The 20,721-nt window shown below is 38.8% G+C and overlaps 2 protein-coding genes across 3 annotated transcripts in view; one reads left to right on the top strand and one right to left on the bottom strand.

Moving 5' to 3' along the window:
- The window catches only part of XPO5 (exportin 5), a 44,732-nt gene extending 33,968 nt beyond the window's left edge, over positions 1-10,764 (bottom strand). Inside the window, exons 1-8 of the mRNA XM_019642676.1 lie at positions 10,471-10,764; positions 8,647-8,768; positions 7,503-7,575; positions 6,298-6,435; positions 5,949-6,131; positions 3,268-3,294; positions 2,236-2,421; positions 1,550-1,626 (exon numbers count right to left, since the gene is read on the bottom strand). Of these exons, the coding sequence (XP_019498221.1) occupies positions 1,550-1,626; positions 2,236-2,421; positions 3,268-3,294; positions 5,949-6,131; positions 6,298-6,435; positions 7,503-7,575; positions 8,647-8,768; positions 10,471-10,575 (911 nt within the window). The 5' untranslated portion in view covers positions 10,576-10,764. The remainder of the gene's footprint in view (positions 1-1,549; positions 1,627-2,235; positions 2,422-3,267; positions 3,295-5,948; positions 6,132-6,297; positions 6,436-7,502; positions 7,576-8,646; positions 8,769-10,470) is intronic.
- A 124-nt stretch (positions 10,765-10,888) lies between these two features.
- The window catches only part of POLH (DNA polymerase eta), a 28,782-nt gene continuing 18,949 nt past the window's right edge, over positions 10,889-20,721 (top strand). Inside the window, exons 1-4 of one of the 2 annotated variants that reach the window (XM_019642836.1) lie at positions 10,889-11,160; positions 13,591-13,731; positions 13,967-14,101; positions 17,022-17,239. In XM_019642836.1, the coding sequence (XP_019498381.1) occupies positions 13,595-13,731; positions 13,967-14,101; positions 17,022-17,239 (490 nt within the window). In that variant the 5' untranslated portion in view covers positions 10,889-11,160; positions 13,591-13,594. Of the gene's footprint in view, positions 11,161-13,590; positions 13,732-13,966; positions 14,102-17,021; positions 17,240-20,721 lie in introns of those variants that run through there. The other variant, XM_019642837.1, reaches the window with a different exon arrangement.

Genomic DNA, 20,721 nt, shown 5'->3' with positions numbered 1-20,721 from the left:
AATAGACTAGATGGGATTATCACTTGTGAGGTGTATGATGTCAAATCATTATGTTGTTTTCAACACCTGAAACTAATAATAAAAAAAAAAAGACTGTAATAAAAGCATAACTTTTGTGTCTCATTTCTCCAAGTCATTTATCTCAGATCTGTAATTCCTCATCTCCTATTTTAGAATCCAAATAGCTCTTTAAATAAATTAAAAAAAAATTTATAATTTATTTAGTGGCAAAACCTGAAATGATGTAAAACTATTCAGAGTAACAAGCATTAGTAAGACTAGTGTGGACGGCAGCCATATTTCCTGTGTTCTGGAGGCAGTAGGGTATAATGTAAAAAGCTTGGGCCTTGAGGTAAGCAAGGCCTAAGCTCTAGAGATGCTGAAGGGCAGTAAAGCATTACGGTTTCCAGGGAAGCCTCTGGAGTCTGATTGCCTGGGTCAGAATCATAGCTTTGCTCACCAGTATTAGCAGCACAAACGAGATGGGACAGACACCTCAATGTGAATGTCATGGTCTCTATGGAACTAATGGTTCTTGGAGACAGTAACTACAGTGGCTACCCAAAAGACATGTCATTCATTTAATTAACATGACCCCTTCAAAACAGAGCTGTAGTCTCCATAGGAAAAAAAGCCATCATAAAAGCTGTATTAGAATACAGTAAGAGATTTTAAGTAATACACAGGTGTCTCACAACTTTTCAACTTGTCCTTGGGACAAAGAATAAATGAAGAATATTGAAAAGAGGGTGTTGCGGGTGACTGGTTAGCTCAGTTGGTTAGAGTGTGGTGCTGATAACACCAAGGTTGCTGGTTCAATCCCCACATGGGCCACTGTGAGCTGCGTCCTCCCTAAAAGAGTCAACTATGCCATTGTAGCATGAAAGCAATGTGTAACCAATGTCCAATAAAATTAAAAAGAAAAGAGGGTGTTGCAACAGTTTCAACTATTTGTGATATACTATTCTATCTGACTCCCTCATAAGAAACACAAATCAGGAAATACTTTTAATATTTTCCAGAGCAATTAGAAGAAAATAAACGGAAGCAATTCTTTTAGTACATAGAATGTGTTCACAGGTTTTATGCATACATATCTCACTGAACACATTGTTCCTGCTGCTTCCCAGAGCCTCAGCACTTCTCTCATTGATTTTTTATCTTTGACAAGGAGATCAGGGAGGAGTGTCTGAGGTTCCCACGGCAGGCCCTGGGACAAACTCTGGTCCAGATCAGAGAACTCTCAAGCCTCACCACCAAGGCTAGTAGGAGCCTTAGGGATCATCAGAAGAAAAAGAATCATGGAGATGAGTTGTCTGGGGAGAATGGAGAAAATTGTGAATGTGAAATAGGTGCTGAGTCAACAACCACAACTTATTTCCAGCATTAATGTCTTCCAAAAGGTTGAATAATCCCTTTAAGATTGCCTTTCGTATTAGAAACACTATCAACCAACTACTAGCATTCAGATACAAACTTCAGAAATATTCAAGTACGATATAAAAATAACAAAAAAAATTAGAAAACACATAGAAAAGCAGATACTCACTGTGCAGCAGAGAGTATATAATGCATGGCAACATCTCCAAATAAGACCATTAAGGGTTTCCGGTCTTCCAACTTGCCCTAGACCCAATTTTAGGGAAACACAGGTAATACAAGCTATATTATTAAAAGCCTCCAGGTACTAACATCTTCTATTCCTATATAATCAAATACATTGACTTCATAGTTTCTCACATAGGCCCGGGGGGATTAAACACTGGAAAAAAGCCAACTCTTTAAAACCTAATCTGGATAAAACTTATATTTGAACATGTGTTGGGCAATAATGCTGATATGAAAGCATTCCTATGGAGAAAAGAGTCATGGTCCCATTTGTTAGCTAACACAGATATAAAGCCAGTGTAGCCACCATCTAAGATTCTTCAACATAACATTGAGTTTTAAACCTTAACACAATTTTTTCTCTCTTAAGTGTGAAGTGCCAAGATTCATATCTCTTTCAAGAACCAAGTAGCCCAACAAATCTCTGTGTATTCTGCCAATGAATCCCTAGAATACTGGCAAACTGTAGTCCAAAGGCATTGGAGGCAGGTAGTTCGTTGACATCAAGTAAAAAACAAACAAACAACAAAAAAACCACCCAAACCTTTAGATCTCTTTCACACAATTACACACATGCACACCCCTAAGAGACTCTGAGCTATAAGTCAGTTTCAAGTGGTAACTTACTTTTCTGCTGACTGCAATGAGAAGACACTCGGCCGCTCCCAACTGAAGTTCCTGCTCATTCAGCAGCAGGCACAACACCTCCAGAAGCTTACAGTTTTCGGCAGTAATATGACTCATGGACACCCAGTCAATGTAGCCTGCTAGAGTATTCAGTGCCGCGACCCCTACTCGACAGTTTGCTTGAGCCTGCACGAAAAGAAATAACTTTTACCACGAAGTCCTCACTAACAGACAAAGAAGTGGTGGTTATACCTGAGCTCCTTCTATTTTCTAATTCTAAAAAGAAAATGATTTTTTAAAAAACATATTAATAGGCTGGCCGAGTGGCGCGTTGGTTAAGAGCTGGCTTGGGACGCCAGATGGCCCTGGTTCGGGTCCCACATATGAGGGTCAGTGACACTGCCCTCTACAGCTAAGATGCTGAACAACAGCTCAACCTGGAGCTGGGCTGCCATGAGTCACCGGCGACGGCGTAGGCTGCAGCCATTGCTGCAGTGAGTTGCCATGGGCTACTGTGTGCAGCCAGCAGCCAGTGTGAGCGGCCAGCAGCCGCCAGGAGCGGCCATCCAGAAGCTGGCGACTGATCTGCCTCGCCCGGGAAGAGTGCAATGATGGTGCCAACTTGGGCCAGTGAAGCAACCTCCTCCACAACTAGACTGAAGAACAAAAGGACAGTAACTTGCCTGTTCCCCTTCCCCCAATTCCCCAATAAAATTCTTAAAAAAAAACAAAAACAAAACAAAAAAACAAAAAAAAAAACGTATTAGTGAAACAGTCATTAATAAGCAACTCAAAAGTTTTCTTCTGATAAAGCAATCACATCTGAACAACAGCATTCTCCACATACATCAATAAGACCATACTGGCATGTGTGTCCATTATATTTTCTTCAAATATTGTAATTTTAACTCCCTTCCACCTTAGCTCAGTGATCAAATAAACTAAGGCTGAGGTCGCCCTTCACTAGGTGTATGCATCTTGTACCTGAAAGCCTCGAAGAAGTCTGCTTCCAACACCACAAAGAGCTCTTACCTTTGAGTCCTGAGAATTATCTGTCTTCTGAAAGAAAAGAAGTATAAGGATCCAATGTTTTTAATGAGCAAAAGGCTATATAACAACTTTCCATCCCCATAATCAGGGCCCTCAAATAAACATTCTCAAATATAGACTCAACTTTCAATCTTAGAAAAAATACAACTTTACTAAGAACACACAACTGATATTCCCCCTAAGGTTATTTTAATTTTAGCAATATGACAAAAAGTTAATATTTAAAGAGCTTACACAAATTTATTAGAACTTTAAGATCCACAAAGGCAGTTTCAAAGCACACAATTTACAAAGAAATACTGGGTTGTCAGAAAAGTCATGATGCATTTTTGCAATGAAAAACAGAGAAAAAAAATGTTTTGACTTTTCCAACAACCCAATACAACTAATAGATAAACAATGAATTAAGTCTCAACATTGCCAGTGATGAAACAAATACAATTTAAACAAAGTATTAGCATTTTTTCCAAATTAAAATAAAGACGAATTATAACTGGCAAAGGTATATTAAAATGATGTAATGTTAATGGAAAAAAGCAAGAAACCAAATTAAATCAATATAATTTATGACCATTTATGGATGGAAATATAGGAAAAACATGTACACAAAAATATGAACTGAGAAACAGAGGAAAATGTCTGTTCAGTAAATGTACAATTATGGCTGATTTTTACCCTTATTTCAAATTCCATAAAAATATTATGTAATGTGTATAATTTACAAGTGTATGAAATTAATACTTTCCTGAGGAATTTCTGAAATTAAAATTAAGAGTAACTCCTGAAAATGGTTGAAGGAAAAATAGTACAAGCAGGAATAACAACTTCTAAAGTATCTGAAAACTTAATACCATTAGGATCATAAAGGATTTGTTTCACAATTCCTTTTTTCAACTTCCAAAAATATATTTTTTTCATAAAGGACAAGTGTTATGCCTTCATCATCAGTGATCAAGCAGAGGTGTTAATGGGGCAGAGATGAGTAGAACCCTCTCATCAGCATCTAATGATGCTGCCCAAGAAGGAACAGGGATCCAAGTGACAACAGCCAAGTCCAGCCTTTACTCTGCACTCTTATAAATCCTGCTTTCCCGTTTGGATTCTCTATGCCCCCTAGGACCAGTGCAGTAGCCAGGTCATGGGACAGGGAGAGTGAGCCTACATTTTTGTTTACCATTCAACCTACTCCCCCGCAATTGGCAAGTTGAAGAGATGGAAAGCAGAGAAGCAACTATGAGCAAACTGAGAAGTTCAAGGCTCAAGAGATGGCTCTCGGTGTGCTCTGGTCCTGGGCACAAGTGGTAGCCTGGTTTAACAGGTGGAGAAAACTGAGACCGAGGCTAAATAAAAACACCACAGTGGGTGTTTCTAACTTGTGTCAGACCATCACCAATCAGCCCTGTTCTGGCATGTTGGCTAGATCTCTAGGGCAACCACGTATTCATAATTTGTTCTCCTTCTCTTAGGGATTAAATCTCCTAAGGGAAAATGAAAAGAATAACCTTCTTCACCCTCAATACACACAGGTTTTTAAATACAAATATTTTCTTTTGAAAAACACTGGGGAGATATTTTGGGGGATAGAGTCCATTCTAGTAAAAAGAAAACAAAAAAACAGTGGGGCTTGAATTCTATCACCACCATTTATTAGGGGATCTTTAATAATCACTCTCTGAGCCTTGGTTTCCTCATCTGTAAAATGGAGATAATACTTTCTAACTCTTAGGGTTGTTTTGAGGATTAAATAAATATACAGTGCAAACAAGTACATGATATATATTAGGTACTCACTATGAGTTCCTCCCCACCCTAACTGCTCATAGTAGCTTCTCCCATTTGTGTTTGTATCTAGTGCTTCTCTGAAAATAGACCTAATGAAGCTGCCAGGGGCATAAAATATAACTCATTTTAATTAATCCAACTGTGTGAAATAAGCAAGTATAAGAATTCTAGATCAGGGTTTTTCACCCTCAGTACTTTTGACATTTTGGGTTGAATAATTCTTTATTGTGGGGACCGTTCTCTGCATTACAGAACACTTAGCAGCATCCCTGGCCTCTACCCATTAGATGCCCGTAACAATACCTACTTGTGACAACTTAGGGGGCAAATATCACCCCCTGTTGAGGACCACTGTACTAGATTAACTTTCACACTGTCTTCTTCTGAAAGCTCTGATAAAAATGAGAATAGCTGGAAAGACAGTATCTGGCTTGCCCTTTTTTGAAGAAGAATTACCTCATCAGGAAGAACAAATACCAGGAATTATGTAGTCAAGATTAATAAAACGTGGCACAGTTTATACTACAAATGGGACCAGGACTAAATGGGACATCAAAATTTAACAGGGATACAACCCTGACCTATCAGAGATCTGGGCTTTCAAATATTAAGAATTAACCTTCATTTTTATACTACTTAAAGAATTTTCTTACTATAAAAGGAATTATTTTTGCTAGTAGATATGGAAACTCATTGAACTGAGTTTCTTAGAAAAATCAGTTGTTTTTCCTATCATCTATTTCTTTTTTGCTTACAAAAAGGTCTTCTCTTTTGCTAACTAGACACCCTAGTTCCTTGCTGAAGGCTCATTTTCATTTTAAACCAATAAAAACACACTCATATTAAAAAACAGGACTTTGGGGAGGTGGGGTATCCCTTACCACTTGACGGTACTTGTTTACATTTTCTTGAAGTGTGTTAAGTAAAAAACTGAAGATCCTTTCCATGTTCTGGGTTAATGTTTGCTGGATATCCCTTCTTCTTTGAAAGGGCAGTGTATGAAAGGTCACTACATCCTCTGCCAGTCGCAAAAAGATGAACATCACTAATTCTGTCTGTGTTTCCTGTATCAACAGAAATAAGCTAAATTAAACTAAAACATCTTTTTCATTATAGGTATGCCCAAAGGCTCTTTTCTGTTGACAAAACAAACAAACCCCTGAAGAGCCTCCCCCCTCCCCATACCCCCACTAAAAAAGTAAACTGAATTGGTACAGCTGTATTTCATACCCCTTGTTTGGAAAGAACGTCCAATTCTATTAGCATGTCAGGCCAGTGCTGTGGCCACTCCCGCTTGATCATTTCTACTACAATTCGAGACAGAACATCTTTAATATGGTTCTCCTCTTCCAAAATGTTCAGTGTTCCCTGAAAAAGAATGCGAGATAATAAGAGGCCTGCAAGACGGACTTCAAGGAAAAAACTGGGCTATAAAAGTATAAAAACTCTTCAGTTAGCCTGCTTTTAAACTAAACAGAATAAACAAACCGGTTCTCCATGTCTGAGTCACTTGTCCTGATTTCTCACTAATTATTCTTCCCACTTAAAGTTTAAGTGAGGGTTGCACCAGCTAATAAAATGGCTGTCACACAGAGCAAGGAAGGCATCATTGTTCTCCTTTGGAAACTGAGGAGATTCTCATATTGACTGTTTCATTAAGGAGGCCAGAATGGAAGAATACAGAAATAAATACATTGAGGGGCTGATAAAATGGGCAAGTTAGGAGGAACACCGGAATGTTTTACCAATAGTTCTAGTATTAGAAGATACAGAAAGACTATTACTGGAACTACCCTTAGTTTGATATCAAGATTAATGAATTATGGCTTCTATCAAGTTTCTTTAGAACTAGAAAAATACAAATCCTAGCTAGCCAAGTTAACAATTTTGAAAGAAATTTTTTTTTTCTATTAAAGGCACCAGACTTTGAGGATGAAAAGGGGTAGCAATTCCACTTTTCATGCCCATTGTAAAAAAGAAAAACATTGTGGATTTTAAACCTGTTTAAAGTCATATTCTAACTCCTGAAACAAATTTATTCTGCATTGTTTTTTACTGTTACATCATACAGTGCATTTGTACAAAGTAAGTTTAGAATATAAGGAAATAAGCAGCAAAGTGCAATCTAATTTAGATCAAAGAAGCTTATTCATTTGCTGAAAATGTCTTATCTCCTCTGCCCCATCTTTACATAATTTTCAAAACAGAAGTCAACACATAAGGGATTAATTAAACCAAGAAAGAGAAGTGTGATGAATTATGATTTCTTGTGATGGTGGTTCTTTTTGCCTTGAAGGTAACATTTAATATCATACAAAGCATGCTGTTTAATGTATATAGAACCAGTGAATTTTTACACCAATGCTACATTGAAGAAGTCATACTTTGTCTAAACTACCTTGGAAACACAAATCTTCCAACCAATCATTCCTTACATTTTCAATCAGTTCCATGACACTGTTCTTCAGATAGACCTTCTCCAATCGAGACATGCTGTTCCACCGAAACCTGGCCACCAAAAGCATAAAGTCAACAGAACCACATTAGAAGCCTTCTCTTCATAAGAGACTAGGTTTGATTTCTGTGTTAGATTATGTTGGCGATTTCATTAAGAAATTATACTTTTGCTTTCATACCCTTCAAAGAAGAGACAAAAAACAGTCCACAGTTAGCCAAAATGTTAACAGAAAAATTCTGGGGGAAGAGTTTTATATAGGCAGTGGTCCATTAATTGGAATCCACACAGGATTTGTGCATAGATCAGCTTCCCCTCTGGTTTTCTTGACAGACCAAAAGCAGATACACATCTATCTGGGATGACTGCAACAATGTAGTTGTTTTTCAGATATCACAAACTTCCTTTCTGTGATGGTTTACAAGGTAATAGCACAATTCCTGAAAAACTGGCTAAATCTTAACTGATTCTTCTGATAGGCATTGGGTATAGCAGGCTCAACTTTGAAAGGGTTTTCAGTTATTTTCATATAATCCTGCTTTGGATTTGACAACCAGAGAAGACACACACTCAAACTCAAAAACAACAACAAACAAACAACCCTAAAGACTCGATGCCTAATCAGAGATTTGTTTACATATACACTGCATTATTCTAAAGACTTTTTTTTTTTACAGTGGTGAAAGAACAGTTTATTAGAAGCAAAAGTGCACTCCATAGAGATTGCAGCGGGCCTGAGCAACAGGGTGGCTCAAAAGGCAAAAGCACACTCCAAAGGGACAGGAGTGGGCCCGAGCAACAGCGTGGCTCCAAAGGCCTATTCTAAAGACTCTGAGGTCTGCTGGTGTACAGTAGGAGCTCAATAATTGCTGGCTGAATGACTACGTGCTTTTGCAGAATGCTTAGTATGAACCACATACTTTACATGGATGAAGAAACTGAAGAAGAGAAAGGTTGAGACCTGAATGAGAGCTCCCATAAGGCTGTGATGACCTTGTGGGGATCAATCCTTTCTTCTTGGGGACTGCTCTTTTCTACTTACCTAAAGAGTATCTCTATGAGTTACATAAGAAATAAAGATTTGCTCTCACAGACTTCAGTGGTAATGTCCAAAAGCTCCTTACTTGACAACGTGTTCCAGGATCTGAAGGCCAAAATGTCTGACGATGGCAATTTGTGTTTTCTCAGCCAACCTCAAGCCACAGGGTACACAGATAGGGCACTTTTCTTTAAACTCCTCACAAAACTGAAAGAAGAAAAGTTAGCATTTCCCTTAGGAGCCAAGAGAGTGGGGACTAAGAAAACTTCATCTTGGGGCCAGCTGAGTGGCTCAGTTGATTAAGAGTGCAAGCTCTGGGCAATAAGGTCACTGGTTCAATTCCCACATGGGCCAGTGATGTTGTGCCCGAGCTGAGCTGCCAACAGGTGGCAGGATGGCTCAGCTGGTGAGAGCATGTTCTCCTAACAACAAGGTTGCTGGTTCGACTCCCACATGGGAAGGTAGGCTACGCCCACCTGCAACTAAGATTGATCGGGCACTGAGCTGAGCGGCCGCAAGTGGCCGACGGATGGCGACTGGACTTGGAGCTGAGCTAGCTGCACCCTCCACAACTAAGATTGAAGGACAACAACTTGGCTATTCCTCTTCCCCAAATCCCCAACACTGTTCCCCTTCCCCAATTCCCCAATAAAATCTTTAGAAAACAAAACACTTCCTCTTAACAAACTCCAATGTGAGCTACATTTTTAAGGTACAAAATCTAGATCAATATTATATGAGTAAAGAACAAATAAACACTCCTTTCACTTTCACAGTTCCATATTTCCCATGCAATGTCCAACTAATGTTGAAAAAAAACCTGATCTAAAAGAGTAAAAAATTATGTTAGAGATACACTCCTGAAGTATGTATGGGTGAAATGACAATTTCTAGGGTTTGATTTAAAAACTTTTGGTGGAGGGAGGGGCAAAGTAAATGGGGTAAAATCTATAACAGCTGAGTTTAGGCAATGGTTATTATACATAAGATCATTGTAGTATTCTCTCTACTTTTATATCTATTTTTAATATTTCATAGTAAAAAACAAATATAACCCAACTATTTGATTCCAAATCCTGTGGCATACATGTATATATTGTAAAGTTTCCTCCAAGTGATACTCACTGTACATCACTTAAAATATGCACAGCACAAGTCGTTTTTCCTAATTTCGTTTCTCACAGCCCACATACATTGTTTGATGCCGGGATATGCTCATATTGTACCAACAGCCCCAAGCTGCAACACAACAATCAGTCTTGGGAGCAGAGCATCAGGACTCAAGACTACTTTCAGGAAATCAAAGTGCCCTTGTTAAAATGCAAAGTAAGTGGTGGAAGTTCATCTTTGCGCAAAATAGCCTAAGAATATCAGACACTTAAAAACATGCGATGAGGCTGTGTGAGAATTAGCCCAGAAATACCCAGGACACATAAGGTTAGGAAAGGCTTGTATGGATGTAAGTAAAGGAGGTTAGAGGGGGTTAGTAGGGAAACGTTTGGTGCAAGGGAGATCATCAAGAATGCAGCTGCTGCTAGGTACGCGATGGACACGTGTGCCACGGGAAGGCGAGGGGATGTGGGCTTGGGAGGATAAAATGCGTGCAGCCAGCTGTGGAGAGGGGTCGTGGTGCGGTCAAGAGTGAACCAAAGTGGGGGAAAGGGGAGGAGAGAGCAGTGGGAAGTGGTGGTGAGATGAGACCGCCAAAAGCACCTGAGGACTGGAGCGTCCCGGGAAAGGGGTTAGGTGCGGCGAGCAGAGAAGGCTAGGAGTGGAAAGTGGCGCGGAGGGCGGCAGGGAAGGCCCCTCGGGGTTGGGGAGGAAGGTCCAAGGGCCGCGTGGGGGGCGCCGGGACCGCAGGGCTGGGGAAGAGTCTCCCAGCAGGCCCGAGGCGTCAGACCCCAGCTACCTTGAGGGCTTCCAGCCGATAGCGCTGGGTGGAGCTGGGGTCCATCATGATCGTCACCGCTTTCACCAGCTGCTCGCACAGCGCGTTCACTTGATCCATCGCCATGGCTACTGCCACGCGCGCCGCGAGAGCGCACCACGGCTGTCCTGGGAGCACAAGGCACGGACCGCTCCCTCGCCGGGATAACACGCTAGTACCAGGCCGAGGCGGGCTGGAGGGGGTGGGGAGCGGGAGGAGGAGCGTGAGCCGCAGGAACTCCAGCCGGGAACGAACCGGCGCTACGCACGCGCTGGATCTTCCAAGGCGCACGCGCCGGCGGAAGTGGAGGCTTTCTTATGACGGTTGCTCTTCGTTGGGCGGAGCGGGAGAAGGAAAAGGCGCGGTGCGCAGGCGCGTCGACGCCCTTCGCAGTGAGCGCGCTGTCTGAGATCTGTCAGGAGAGCTGGTTGCTGAGCGCGCTGGCCTTGGCTGAAGCCATCCGGGTGTGCGGGCGGATGCCCGGGCAAGGATCCTCTGCGACCCTTGGTCCATTTCTTCATCTTTGCGGGGAATAAATCTCTCGATACCGACTGGCTTGCTCCCGGAAAGAGAACAGATATTCAAGATCCCTTCATCTTCCTTCCAGTGGACACCAAGCCCAGCATCTGCGGCGTCCGCCGTTGACAGTTTTGCCAGGTGTTTGCCACATTGGTAAGAGAATTTCAAAACTTGCATTATCACTGTTTTCAAACTTTTCGTGTTGCCTTGGCTACTGGTTTTATGATATAGCAGTGGAGGGTGACATTGGGCCAAAATTACATGAAATAGAAATACATGCTGACAGAGAGATAAGACCCAGGTATTTTTCTTGTGGAAAAAAAAATATATTTTTCTCTATAGCTCTTAAACCTCCCTCTTCACTTGTACTTATTTTTCTCGGAAGTGTTATCTCCTGATCAACACCAAACTTGTTTTGTCCAGATCGGGATAAATCGAGATGTTTAAAGATCAATAATTGCAATTATTGAAGGTTTGAATCATTTGAAGTGCTATATATAAGACTTCAGAGGAGTGTAATCATTATTCTGAAAGGAGTGTTTTGACAAGGAGTGTTTCATTTTCCATCTTTAAAAAGCTCTTGCTTTCTCCAACAAAATACATGAACTGAAAACTTCAACAGCTTCATTAGCTGTTAAAGCCTGCATATCGGTTTTTTGTATACTCAGTAATATGTTTGCTGGACTTAAATCACTGCTTCCTATTCATATTTCATGTCTGGTATTTGTATCTAATATGGTTTTTAGTGAAAAGCATTTACTATTTTTATTCTGGCATTATCTGTTCCAGTACTATGCAAAAGGCACTTCAAGGTAAAGTGATTTCTGACATGTTACGGTTTTTAACTTATAAATGTTTAAAGTATCACATTCTGCCTATTTTAGGTAAGTAGAATTTATAGGGAATTAATGCCTTGACACTCTGATTTTTAAATTCATTGTTTTCTTTTCACTAAGCTTCCAGTTTGTAGTTGCATGCCACTTTTTTCAAGGTGAATGTTAATATTTGACACTTAAAAAAAAATACAGTTGGATGCTTACTCAACTGTGTAACCTGTGTTTCTCATATTTAAATCATGAATTACTGGTATTTCCATAAGTTGTTTACTTTAGGTCAGTGGTTCTCAATCTCTGCTGCACATTAGAATTGCCTGGAGAGCTTATAAAAATCGCAATGTCCAAGCCACATTCATACCAATTAAATGAGGATATCTGATGGTAGAAGCTGATATCAATATTATTTAAATATTCCTAGGTGATTCCAATCTGCAGCAAAGTTTGGGAGCCACCGCTTTCTTCTCCAGATTTCTAACAGTGTCAAATGATAATATTAGTCTGTATCCACTATCGAGCATAGAAAGTTTGTTCTTCAAATCTACCATCCATAGCTTTATGTATGTCTATCCTCGAATACTATGCAGTATTGTTTTCTTTTGTCTTAAGAAGTTTACATGAATGGGTAGAAAATCACCAGTAAAACACTGCAAAATAATTGTGACAGGCAAGATTCACTGATGGTGCTTGGTGGTTGAAAGTACGAGGACAAACAGGATATTTGCATATTCTCAAAGTATTTTCCTTAAGATATTCCTTACAAAAGGAAAAATAGTAACTTTGTAGTGGGAAACCTGGCAAACACTATCTCAACTAAATGATCATGGTTAACATCACTAGTTAGTAATAAGACATATTGACATCATGTACTAGTTTGATACACTGAGAAGAGCACATCAGTTCCATAATATTCTTGCCAAAAATGCATAACCTCAATCTAATCAAGAGAAGACATCAGACAAACCTAAATTGAGAGATAGTCTCAAAGTAACTGACTAGTTTTCTTCAAAAAGTGTCAAAGTCATGAAAAACAAGAGAAGACTGAGGAGGTATCACAGAATAGAGAATACTAAGCAGACATGATGACTAAGATTGGATCTGGGAACAGAAAAAGGATATTAGTGGAATAACTGGTGAAATTCAAGTAAAGTATGTAGTTGAATATTATACCAGTGTTCATTTTTTAGTTTTGATCATTGTGCTATGTAAAATGTTAATGTTAGGGGAAACGGGGTAAGAGAACCTTACTATTTTTGCAAATCTAAAATTATTTTAAAATAAAGTTTTAAAAATTTACATGAATGCTGTAATGTTATATATCATTTTATGCTCCTCTTTTTCCCTGAACTTATACTTGAGGCTTGTGTATGAAGTGGATTAACTGTTGGCTTAATTCCTCTGTTGATGTACATGGTGGTTTTAATTTGCATTTCCCTGTGACTAAATGTTGAGCTCATTTTCATGTGCCTGTTGACTATTTATGTATCTTCTTTTGTGAAGTGTTCAGTTCTTTGGGGGGGGTGGATATTTTTAAAGCTTTTAATACTTATTACCTTCCTAAAATTGATTAAAATTTCCTAAAATGTATTAGTCTCCTTCTAGCAGTAAATGAAAATGCCTATTTAATTCTTGTTAGTTTCCAGACTCTTATGTTCATGGTAATTCAGCAGTGGAAGAATGGAAATACAATTTTCCTTGGCACTTAGGATTGGATATCCTTTTAAACTGTGCATAAAACACTGTCTTACAGAAAAATGGCCAATGGACAGGACCGGGTAGTCGCTCTAGTGGACATGGACTGTTTTTTTGTTCAAGTGGAGCAGCGGCAGAATGCTCATTTGAGGAATAAACCTTGTGCAGTCGTGCAGTACAAATCATGGAAAGGTGGTGGGTGTGTATCATAGTTATTGTTGCAACTGTCAACTACTATTTTAATCTATAAGAATGCATGCACTATGCTAGGTCCTATTTTTGAGATTTCTGAACTGCTGTGTTTGAGATCAAATAGTGGCATCTGTGGCCAAAAAGTTCCTACTGTTAAGTTTGTAGCCTATTCATGTTAAATTTTAATTATTTTTGCTTGTGATCATGTAATATTTTTCTGTTCCCCTTTTTTCTAACCTTAGAATAATTGCAGTGAGTTATGAAGCTCGTGCATTTGGGGTCACTAGAAACATGTGGGCAGATGATGCTAAGAAGTTATGCCCAGATCTTCTACTGGCACAAGTTCGTGAGTCCCGTGGGAAAGCTAACCTCACCAAGTAAGAAGAGATTGTTTAAGTGGGGATAAAAGAGTTGGAAATAATATCCCATGAGGCTAAGAACTGATATTTCAAATTTTTTTTGTGTAAAGAATATCCAAAAGCATTCCCTTTGTTCCACCAACTTTTCTGTGTGAATTGAAAACAGATTCTGATATTGTATTTCAGGATCAGTCCAGAGTCATAACTTTCAACAATCGCTGCTCTTGACACCCTTTCAGTTTCCTAGTTATTTAAAAGTTGGTTATTATAATTAAAACAATACCAATTTTCATCTTCTCAGGCCAAGTCTGAAGTTTTTGAAGTAATTTTTGAAGAGTTTTCCCAGAGAAGGATGAGTCAAACTGACATTCTAGTGCAATATCTAGAATTATTTGCCAGAACTGAGCAATCTAAAAGGAGATTACCTTCTCTGTTTTTGACCTGAGCTGTCTGTCTCTCCTCAAGTTTTAGAATGTTAGCCTTGCAATGAGAGGACATGTATAGGCATAGTCAAGTTAGAGGTAGGTACAAGCCCCGGCCATTATAATAATCCTAATAGTATGTATTGAGCATGTGTCATATGTTAGGCACTATGTTAAGCGCTCCATAGACAATATATCTTAAATCACACATTGTTATAAGATAGGCTCTAGGGGGCTGGCCGAGTGGCTCAGTTGGTTAAGAGCTGGCTTGGGAGCGCAATCTCTGAGCAGCAGGGCTGCTGGTTCGGATCCCACACAGGCCAGTGATGCTGCGCCCTCTACAGCTAAGATGGTGAACAACAGCTTGACCTGGAGCTGGGCTGCCTTGGGCCTGCAACGGTGTAGGCTTCAGCCCCTGCTGCACTGGGCTGCCGTGCGCTAGCATGAGTGGCCGGCAGCTGGCAAGAGCTGCCATGAGCTGCCGTCCGATGGCGGCGGCCGAGCTGCCTCAGCCGGGAAGAGCGCAATGATCATAATACCAACATGGGCCAGTGAAGCGGTGTCCTCCACAACTAGACTGAAGAACAAAAGGACAGCAACTTGTCTGTTCCCCTTCCCCGATTTCCCAATACTGTTCCCCTCCCCCATCTTCCCTAAAATGTTTAAAAAAAAAAGAGATAGGTTCTAGTATTACCACCCCCAACACACACACACACACACACACACACACACACACACACACACACACACACAGATAGGAAACAAGTTAGAGAGGTTAAATAATTTAAGTTCACACAGCTAGAAAGTAGAAACTGAGGGTTCAATTTTTTTTCAGATTCCAGGATACACATTCTCACAGCACACTGTACTGTGTGGTGTGGTATATAGGCATCCTGCTTTGACTTGGGACCTGAGATATTCCTGAATTCACCTATGAATTGGGAGTCTAAAGGTGGAGCATCATAGTCAACCTCACATTAAAGTTATTGCCAGAAAAGAAGGCAGATTTGACTGAAGATTACTACCTTAACCCTAAAGTAGAATTAATTCGACTAATGGACATATGCATTGAATAGAATTTTATGCTGTAAAGACAATGTAACTTCCCAGAACTATAGTTGAGTTCAGAGTATGATTTTTGAAAGTTACATGCCACCAACTTTAAACTGAACCATTTATTTTGCTTTTGAACAAAGACAGTTTTAGAAAATGTAGGAGTAAGTTTATAGATCAGAGAGAGATTAAGACTTGGTGATTTAAAATTATTATTTTAATAATTAACCTGAGATGCCAAGTTATAAAAGTAAAAATATGATTTTCAGAAATGTATATGCACTAAGTTAAATGTTCTTAAAAGCACCTTGGAGAAATTTGCTAAAGAGGCTGAGAAGGAACACCAGCTACTGTAATACAGTATCTTTCCTTGCCCTGTATGTGGGTGAGTGTACCGTGCTCTCATGCTCTTGAGCACACTTGTACTCTTTTTTATTTGAGGTCCGACCACCCTCCATCCAACCCAAATAATGATTAAAAGAGAAAAAGCCGAGTCTTTCTCTCCTTTCTTTCTTTAATTCTCTTATTTGAGAATGTTTTAGAACAATAATTATACCAGTTTTGATAGATGTCTTAACAAAGAGGTGCAGACATTTCCATTTTTATGATAAATAAAATAGGTTCAACCGGAACAAAGAACTCACTTTAAATTCCATAGCAAGTCCAAAGCAAAGCAAACACCCACATATTGCCATAGAAAATTAGCTGTATTCAGCCAGAAGAGCTGCTCCTTATGGTTTGAATAGAGGATATATGATGCGATTGGCATCCCCTGGGGAAGGCTGTCTGCCTGTCCAGATGCATCACCACATTCTAGGAGCTTATCTTCAACTTGATAATTTGTTAGTATATTCAGAAGTGATTGGACTTGGTTGGTTGTGTGTGTGTATGTGTGTATACATGTATTATAGTGAGGACCAGCTGACATGTTAATCAAAGCCCCCATTGACTGAAGTGTAAAATCCATACATCACTTTGTTCATTTATAATGAGAAATACCATCATGTGGAAGACCAGGTACTTGGGTTCCCTGTAAGTGTTACCTCTTATTTGAAGACAAAAGTAGAAGCAGATATTATATGGTGGGTATATGAAAATAACAAAAGGAGTAGGTGATCGTAGTAAAATGTTCTCTAGTTAAAGTAGTTTGAAGCATTTCTTTCCTTTTTAGAGAGATCCTTGTCACATGGACATGTTCATGATCTGGATTGGATGCCTGGTAGTGCTAGAGTTGTAGTAAAAAGGTTTGCCCCCAGAGTTCTTTTTCCTTGCTTCTGTTATTGACAATCTGCCTGCTCGTTGATGAGTTCAGTTACTATCTAGTCTCACAAGCCATTCCTCTCTTTAAGGAGACGTTATACTGATTATGTATATTGTTCCACTATGAGAAGGAGAGGATGAGGCCTATGGTCTCAGTGTTGCCTCCATTTATTGCCTACACGTTTCATTCTTATACTTTTTAGGTACCGGGAAGCCAGTGTGGAAGTGATGGAGGTAATGTCTCGTTTTGCTATAATTGAACGCGCCAGCATTGATGAGGCTTATGTAGACCTGACCAGTGCTGTACGAGAGAGACTAGAAAAGCTACAAGGTCAGCCTATCTCGGCAGACTGGTTGCCAACCACCTACATTGAAGGATTGCCTCAAGGCCCTACGACAGCAGACGGGACTGTTCAGAAAGGTACTTCATAGCATCATATTGCCTGTTTCCTGCCTTTGGAATCTGCTTTGCTTGGTCACACTGATACTTCTTGGACTGATTGAAAGGAAACTTAAACTACAATCTGAATGAACCACAAGGGCTCACGTGGAAGGATATACAAATTCCCTTATCTTTCCAGGTATATGGATATTGAGAAGCTTATGAAATCAAGTTTCTCTTTATATATAACTAGATCAGGTTAGAGTTATCAGTGGAAGGCTGACTGGGCACTTCCATCATTTGTAGGTTAATTTACATTATTGTAACTTGGTTTCTTCATCATAAGAAGGGTGAGCTCTTTTAAGGGGGCCTCAAGTACAGGGAATCGAGTCACTCAAAATTTCTAATCAGTTCATAGCATGGTGTCATTAATGGGCTGTGCAAGGCCTCTCTTTTTATTTTACTTATTTTGCAACTTTTCCCCTTCATAGTGGTTCCCCCAACTCCCTCCCCACCCTACACACCCTTTGGAACCCACTGATGTATTTGGTATATCTTCTTAAATATGTATATGTCTTTATAAATCATACAGCATTGCTTTGTGTATGTGCTTTGTTAATCTGTGCTTTTTAATTACAACATAGTATTGTGTTATAGATCTCATTCTTTTTCTAGTTTTCTTTCAATGGTAATTTTATAGTTCTATCCATGTAGCTGTATTTATGTGTAATTGATTGCTTTTAAGAAATTGCAACATAATCCATGGTATGAATCGCCCCTATTTACAGACCATGCTCCTAGTCTGAACTCATTGGCTGCTTCTAACTTCCAACTGTTTATATGATGAATGTCCTCATTCATCCTCTCTAGATTTATTCTCTGGGAAATATTTTCAGGAGTGGATTGCTAGGCCATAAGGTATACACATATACTTCCTTTATCTAAATACTGCCAGTTTACTCTCCAGTATCAGTGTAACAGTTTACCCTGCCCCTGGCAGTATGCAAGAATTCCTGTTTTTCCAATATCTTCACCAGCAATTGATATTATTTAATGTTTAAAAATATTTGCCAATGTGGTGGCTATAAAGTGGTATTTAATGTTTTTAGTTTGTTTTAATTTACATTTCTTTATTTACTAATTGAAGTTGAGCATCTCTTCATATTCTTGTTAGTCAATTGAGTTTCTTTCTACTTTTGTGAATGCCTTATTTATAATCTTTACCCAGTTTTCCTTTGTATTTCCAGCCTTTTTTTTTTTCAAGAGTTCCTTGTATTTTCTAATGATTAATCCCTTGTCTTTTTTTTTTTTAATTTTATTGGGGAACAGCCATGGTCATTGGTTACACATTGCTTTCATGCTACAATGGCATAGTTGACTCTTTTAGGGAGGGTGCAGCTCACAGTGGCCCATGCGGGAATCAAACCAGCAACCTTGGTATTAGCAGCACCACGCTCTAACCAACTGAGCTTAACTGGTCACCACCATCCCCATCCCCCTTGTCTATTTTTGATATTGCAAATATCTTATCCCAAGTCTGTCATCCATTAACTTTGTTTATGCCATACTTCGTTGAACGAAATTCTTTTTGCCCTTCAATTTTTCACCTTACGGTTTGTGCATTTTGAATCTCATTGTAGACATCCATTTTGACCAGAAGTTCACAAAGACATTTTTCTACATTTTCTTCTATTTGCCTTATAATTTATTTTTAGGTCTTTCACCCATATGGAATTCGCCTTTTTATTTGATTTAAGGTAGGAAGCCACCTTAGTTATTACTGTGAGCCAGTTTTCCTAACAAATATTTATTAAAAAATTCATTCCTTCTCAACTTCCCATATATAAGTGGATCTGTTTCTGCAGTATCCCATCAGTCTGTCTGCTCCTGCTCCAGAACACGTTGTTATGTTATCTTTATTGTTTGTAGTATGTCATAATATTTGATCAGGACTCCCCTCTGCTCTTGTTTTTCAAAATCATCTTAGCTAGTTATGCACCTTTATTGTTTAGTATGTATTTTAGAATCCATTAGTTGAATTCCGCAAGAAATCCTGATGAGTTTACATTAAATTTACATATTTAGAGAGGATTGTTATCTTAATGTTAAATTATCCCACCTATAAACATATCTCACCAGTTTTTCAGGTCTTCATTTATATTCCTTTTAATGATTTTTTTTAAGTTAAACATTTTGATTTACGTATTGTGATATATCTGCTTCTCCTGAGATCTGGAATCCAGTATGTTTTCCTTTTTCTTGCTTATCTAAACTTGTAATTGATATAATATACATAAAGTGCACATATTGCAAGTATATATACCTTGACTGATTTTCACAAAGTAAATTCATCTGTGTAAGCAGCACCCAGATCAAGAAACAACATCAAAACCCTAGGAGCCTTCCTTGCCTACCCTTTCAGTCACCATCCATTCCTGTCCCCTCTCTCCTACAGTAATCACTGTCCTGATTTCTATTTAGCTTATTTTTAAACTTATAAAATTGAAACCATGCAGTATATACTTGATTCTGGCTTCATTCACTCAACATTGTGAGATTCACCCATTCTGTTGTACGTAGTTGAGTTTGTTTACACATTGCTGTGTAGTATTTTATTGTATGACTATCCCACAGTTTACTCTTTCTATTATTGATAGATATTTGGATTGTTCCCAGTCTTGGGCTACTAAGAATAGTGCTGCTATGAACATTTTTGTAAATATCATTTGGTGAACAAATGTATGCATTTTTGTTGGGTGTATGATGAGAAGTTACAGGGTTTGCCTATATTGAGCTTTTGTAATTTGTCTATAGTTAGCTTTAGTAGATAGGACCAAACAGTTTTATACAATGGTTGTACCAGTTCATGATCTCACTAGCAGCACATGAGAGTTCCAGTTGTTCCACATCCTTGTCAACATTTGCTTTTTTCACTTGCATTTTAGCCATTTTGATGGCTGTATAGTGATATCACATTGTGGTTTTGGTTTGCATGTCCCTGGTATTAATGAAATTGAGCACCTTTTTGTAAATATATTGATCATTTAGATCTCTCCTTTCATGAAGTACCTGTTTAAGTCTTTTGCTCATTTTGTGTTGAATTGTCTTGTCTTATTCATCTATAGGGCTTTTTTACATATTCTAGATATAAATCATATTGCAAATATATCTGTCTGTGGCTTGTTTTTCACTCTCAGTGTGGCTTTTGATGAACAGAGGTTCTTAATTTGGTCCAATTTATCTTTATTTTTTTCCTTTATAGACAATATTTTTTATGCCTGTGAGAAATCTTTACCTACCTTGAGGTCATGAAGAAATTTTTCTGTCTTATTCTAGAAGCTTTATTATTTTGCCTTTCAGATTTAGAGTTACAATCCATTGTGTATGTCTGTAGAATGTGAGGTAGGAATCAAGATTCTTTTTTGTTATATGGATACCCAATTATAACATCTTTATTAAAGCTTTACATTTTTCTATAAAGGTCTTGTGCATTCATATGTTAATTCCTAGATGCTTTAATT

The sequence above is a fragment of the Hipposideros armiger genome, unplaced genomic scaffold (genome assembly GCF_001890085.2).
Source record: "Hipposideros armiger isolate ML-2016 unplaced genomic scaffold, ASM189008v1 scaffold_72, whole genome shotgun sequence".
NCBI classification, from domain to species: Eukaryota; Metazoa; Chordata; class Mammalia; order Chiroptera; family Hipposideridae; genus Hipposideros; species Hipposideros armiger.
The sequence above is the reverse complement of the archived record's forward strand: the minus strand, read 5'-3'. Positions and strand labels throughout refer to the sequence as shown.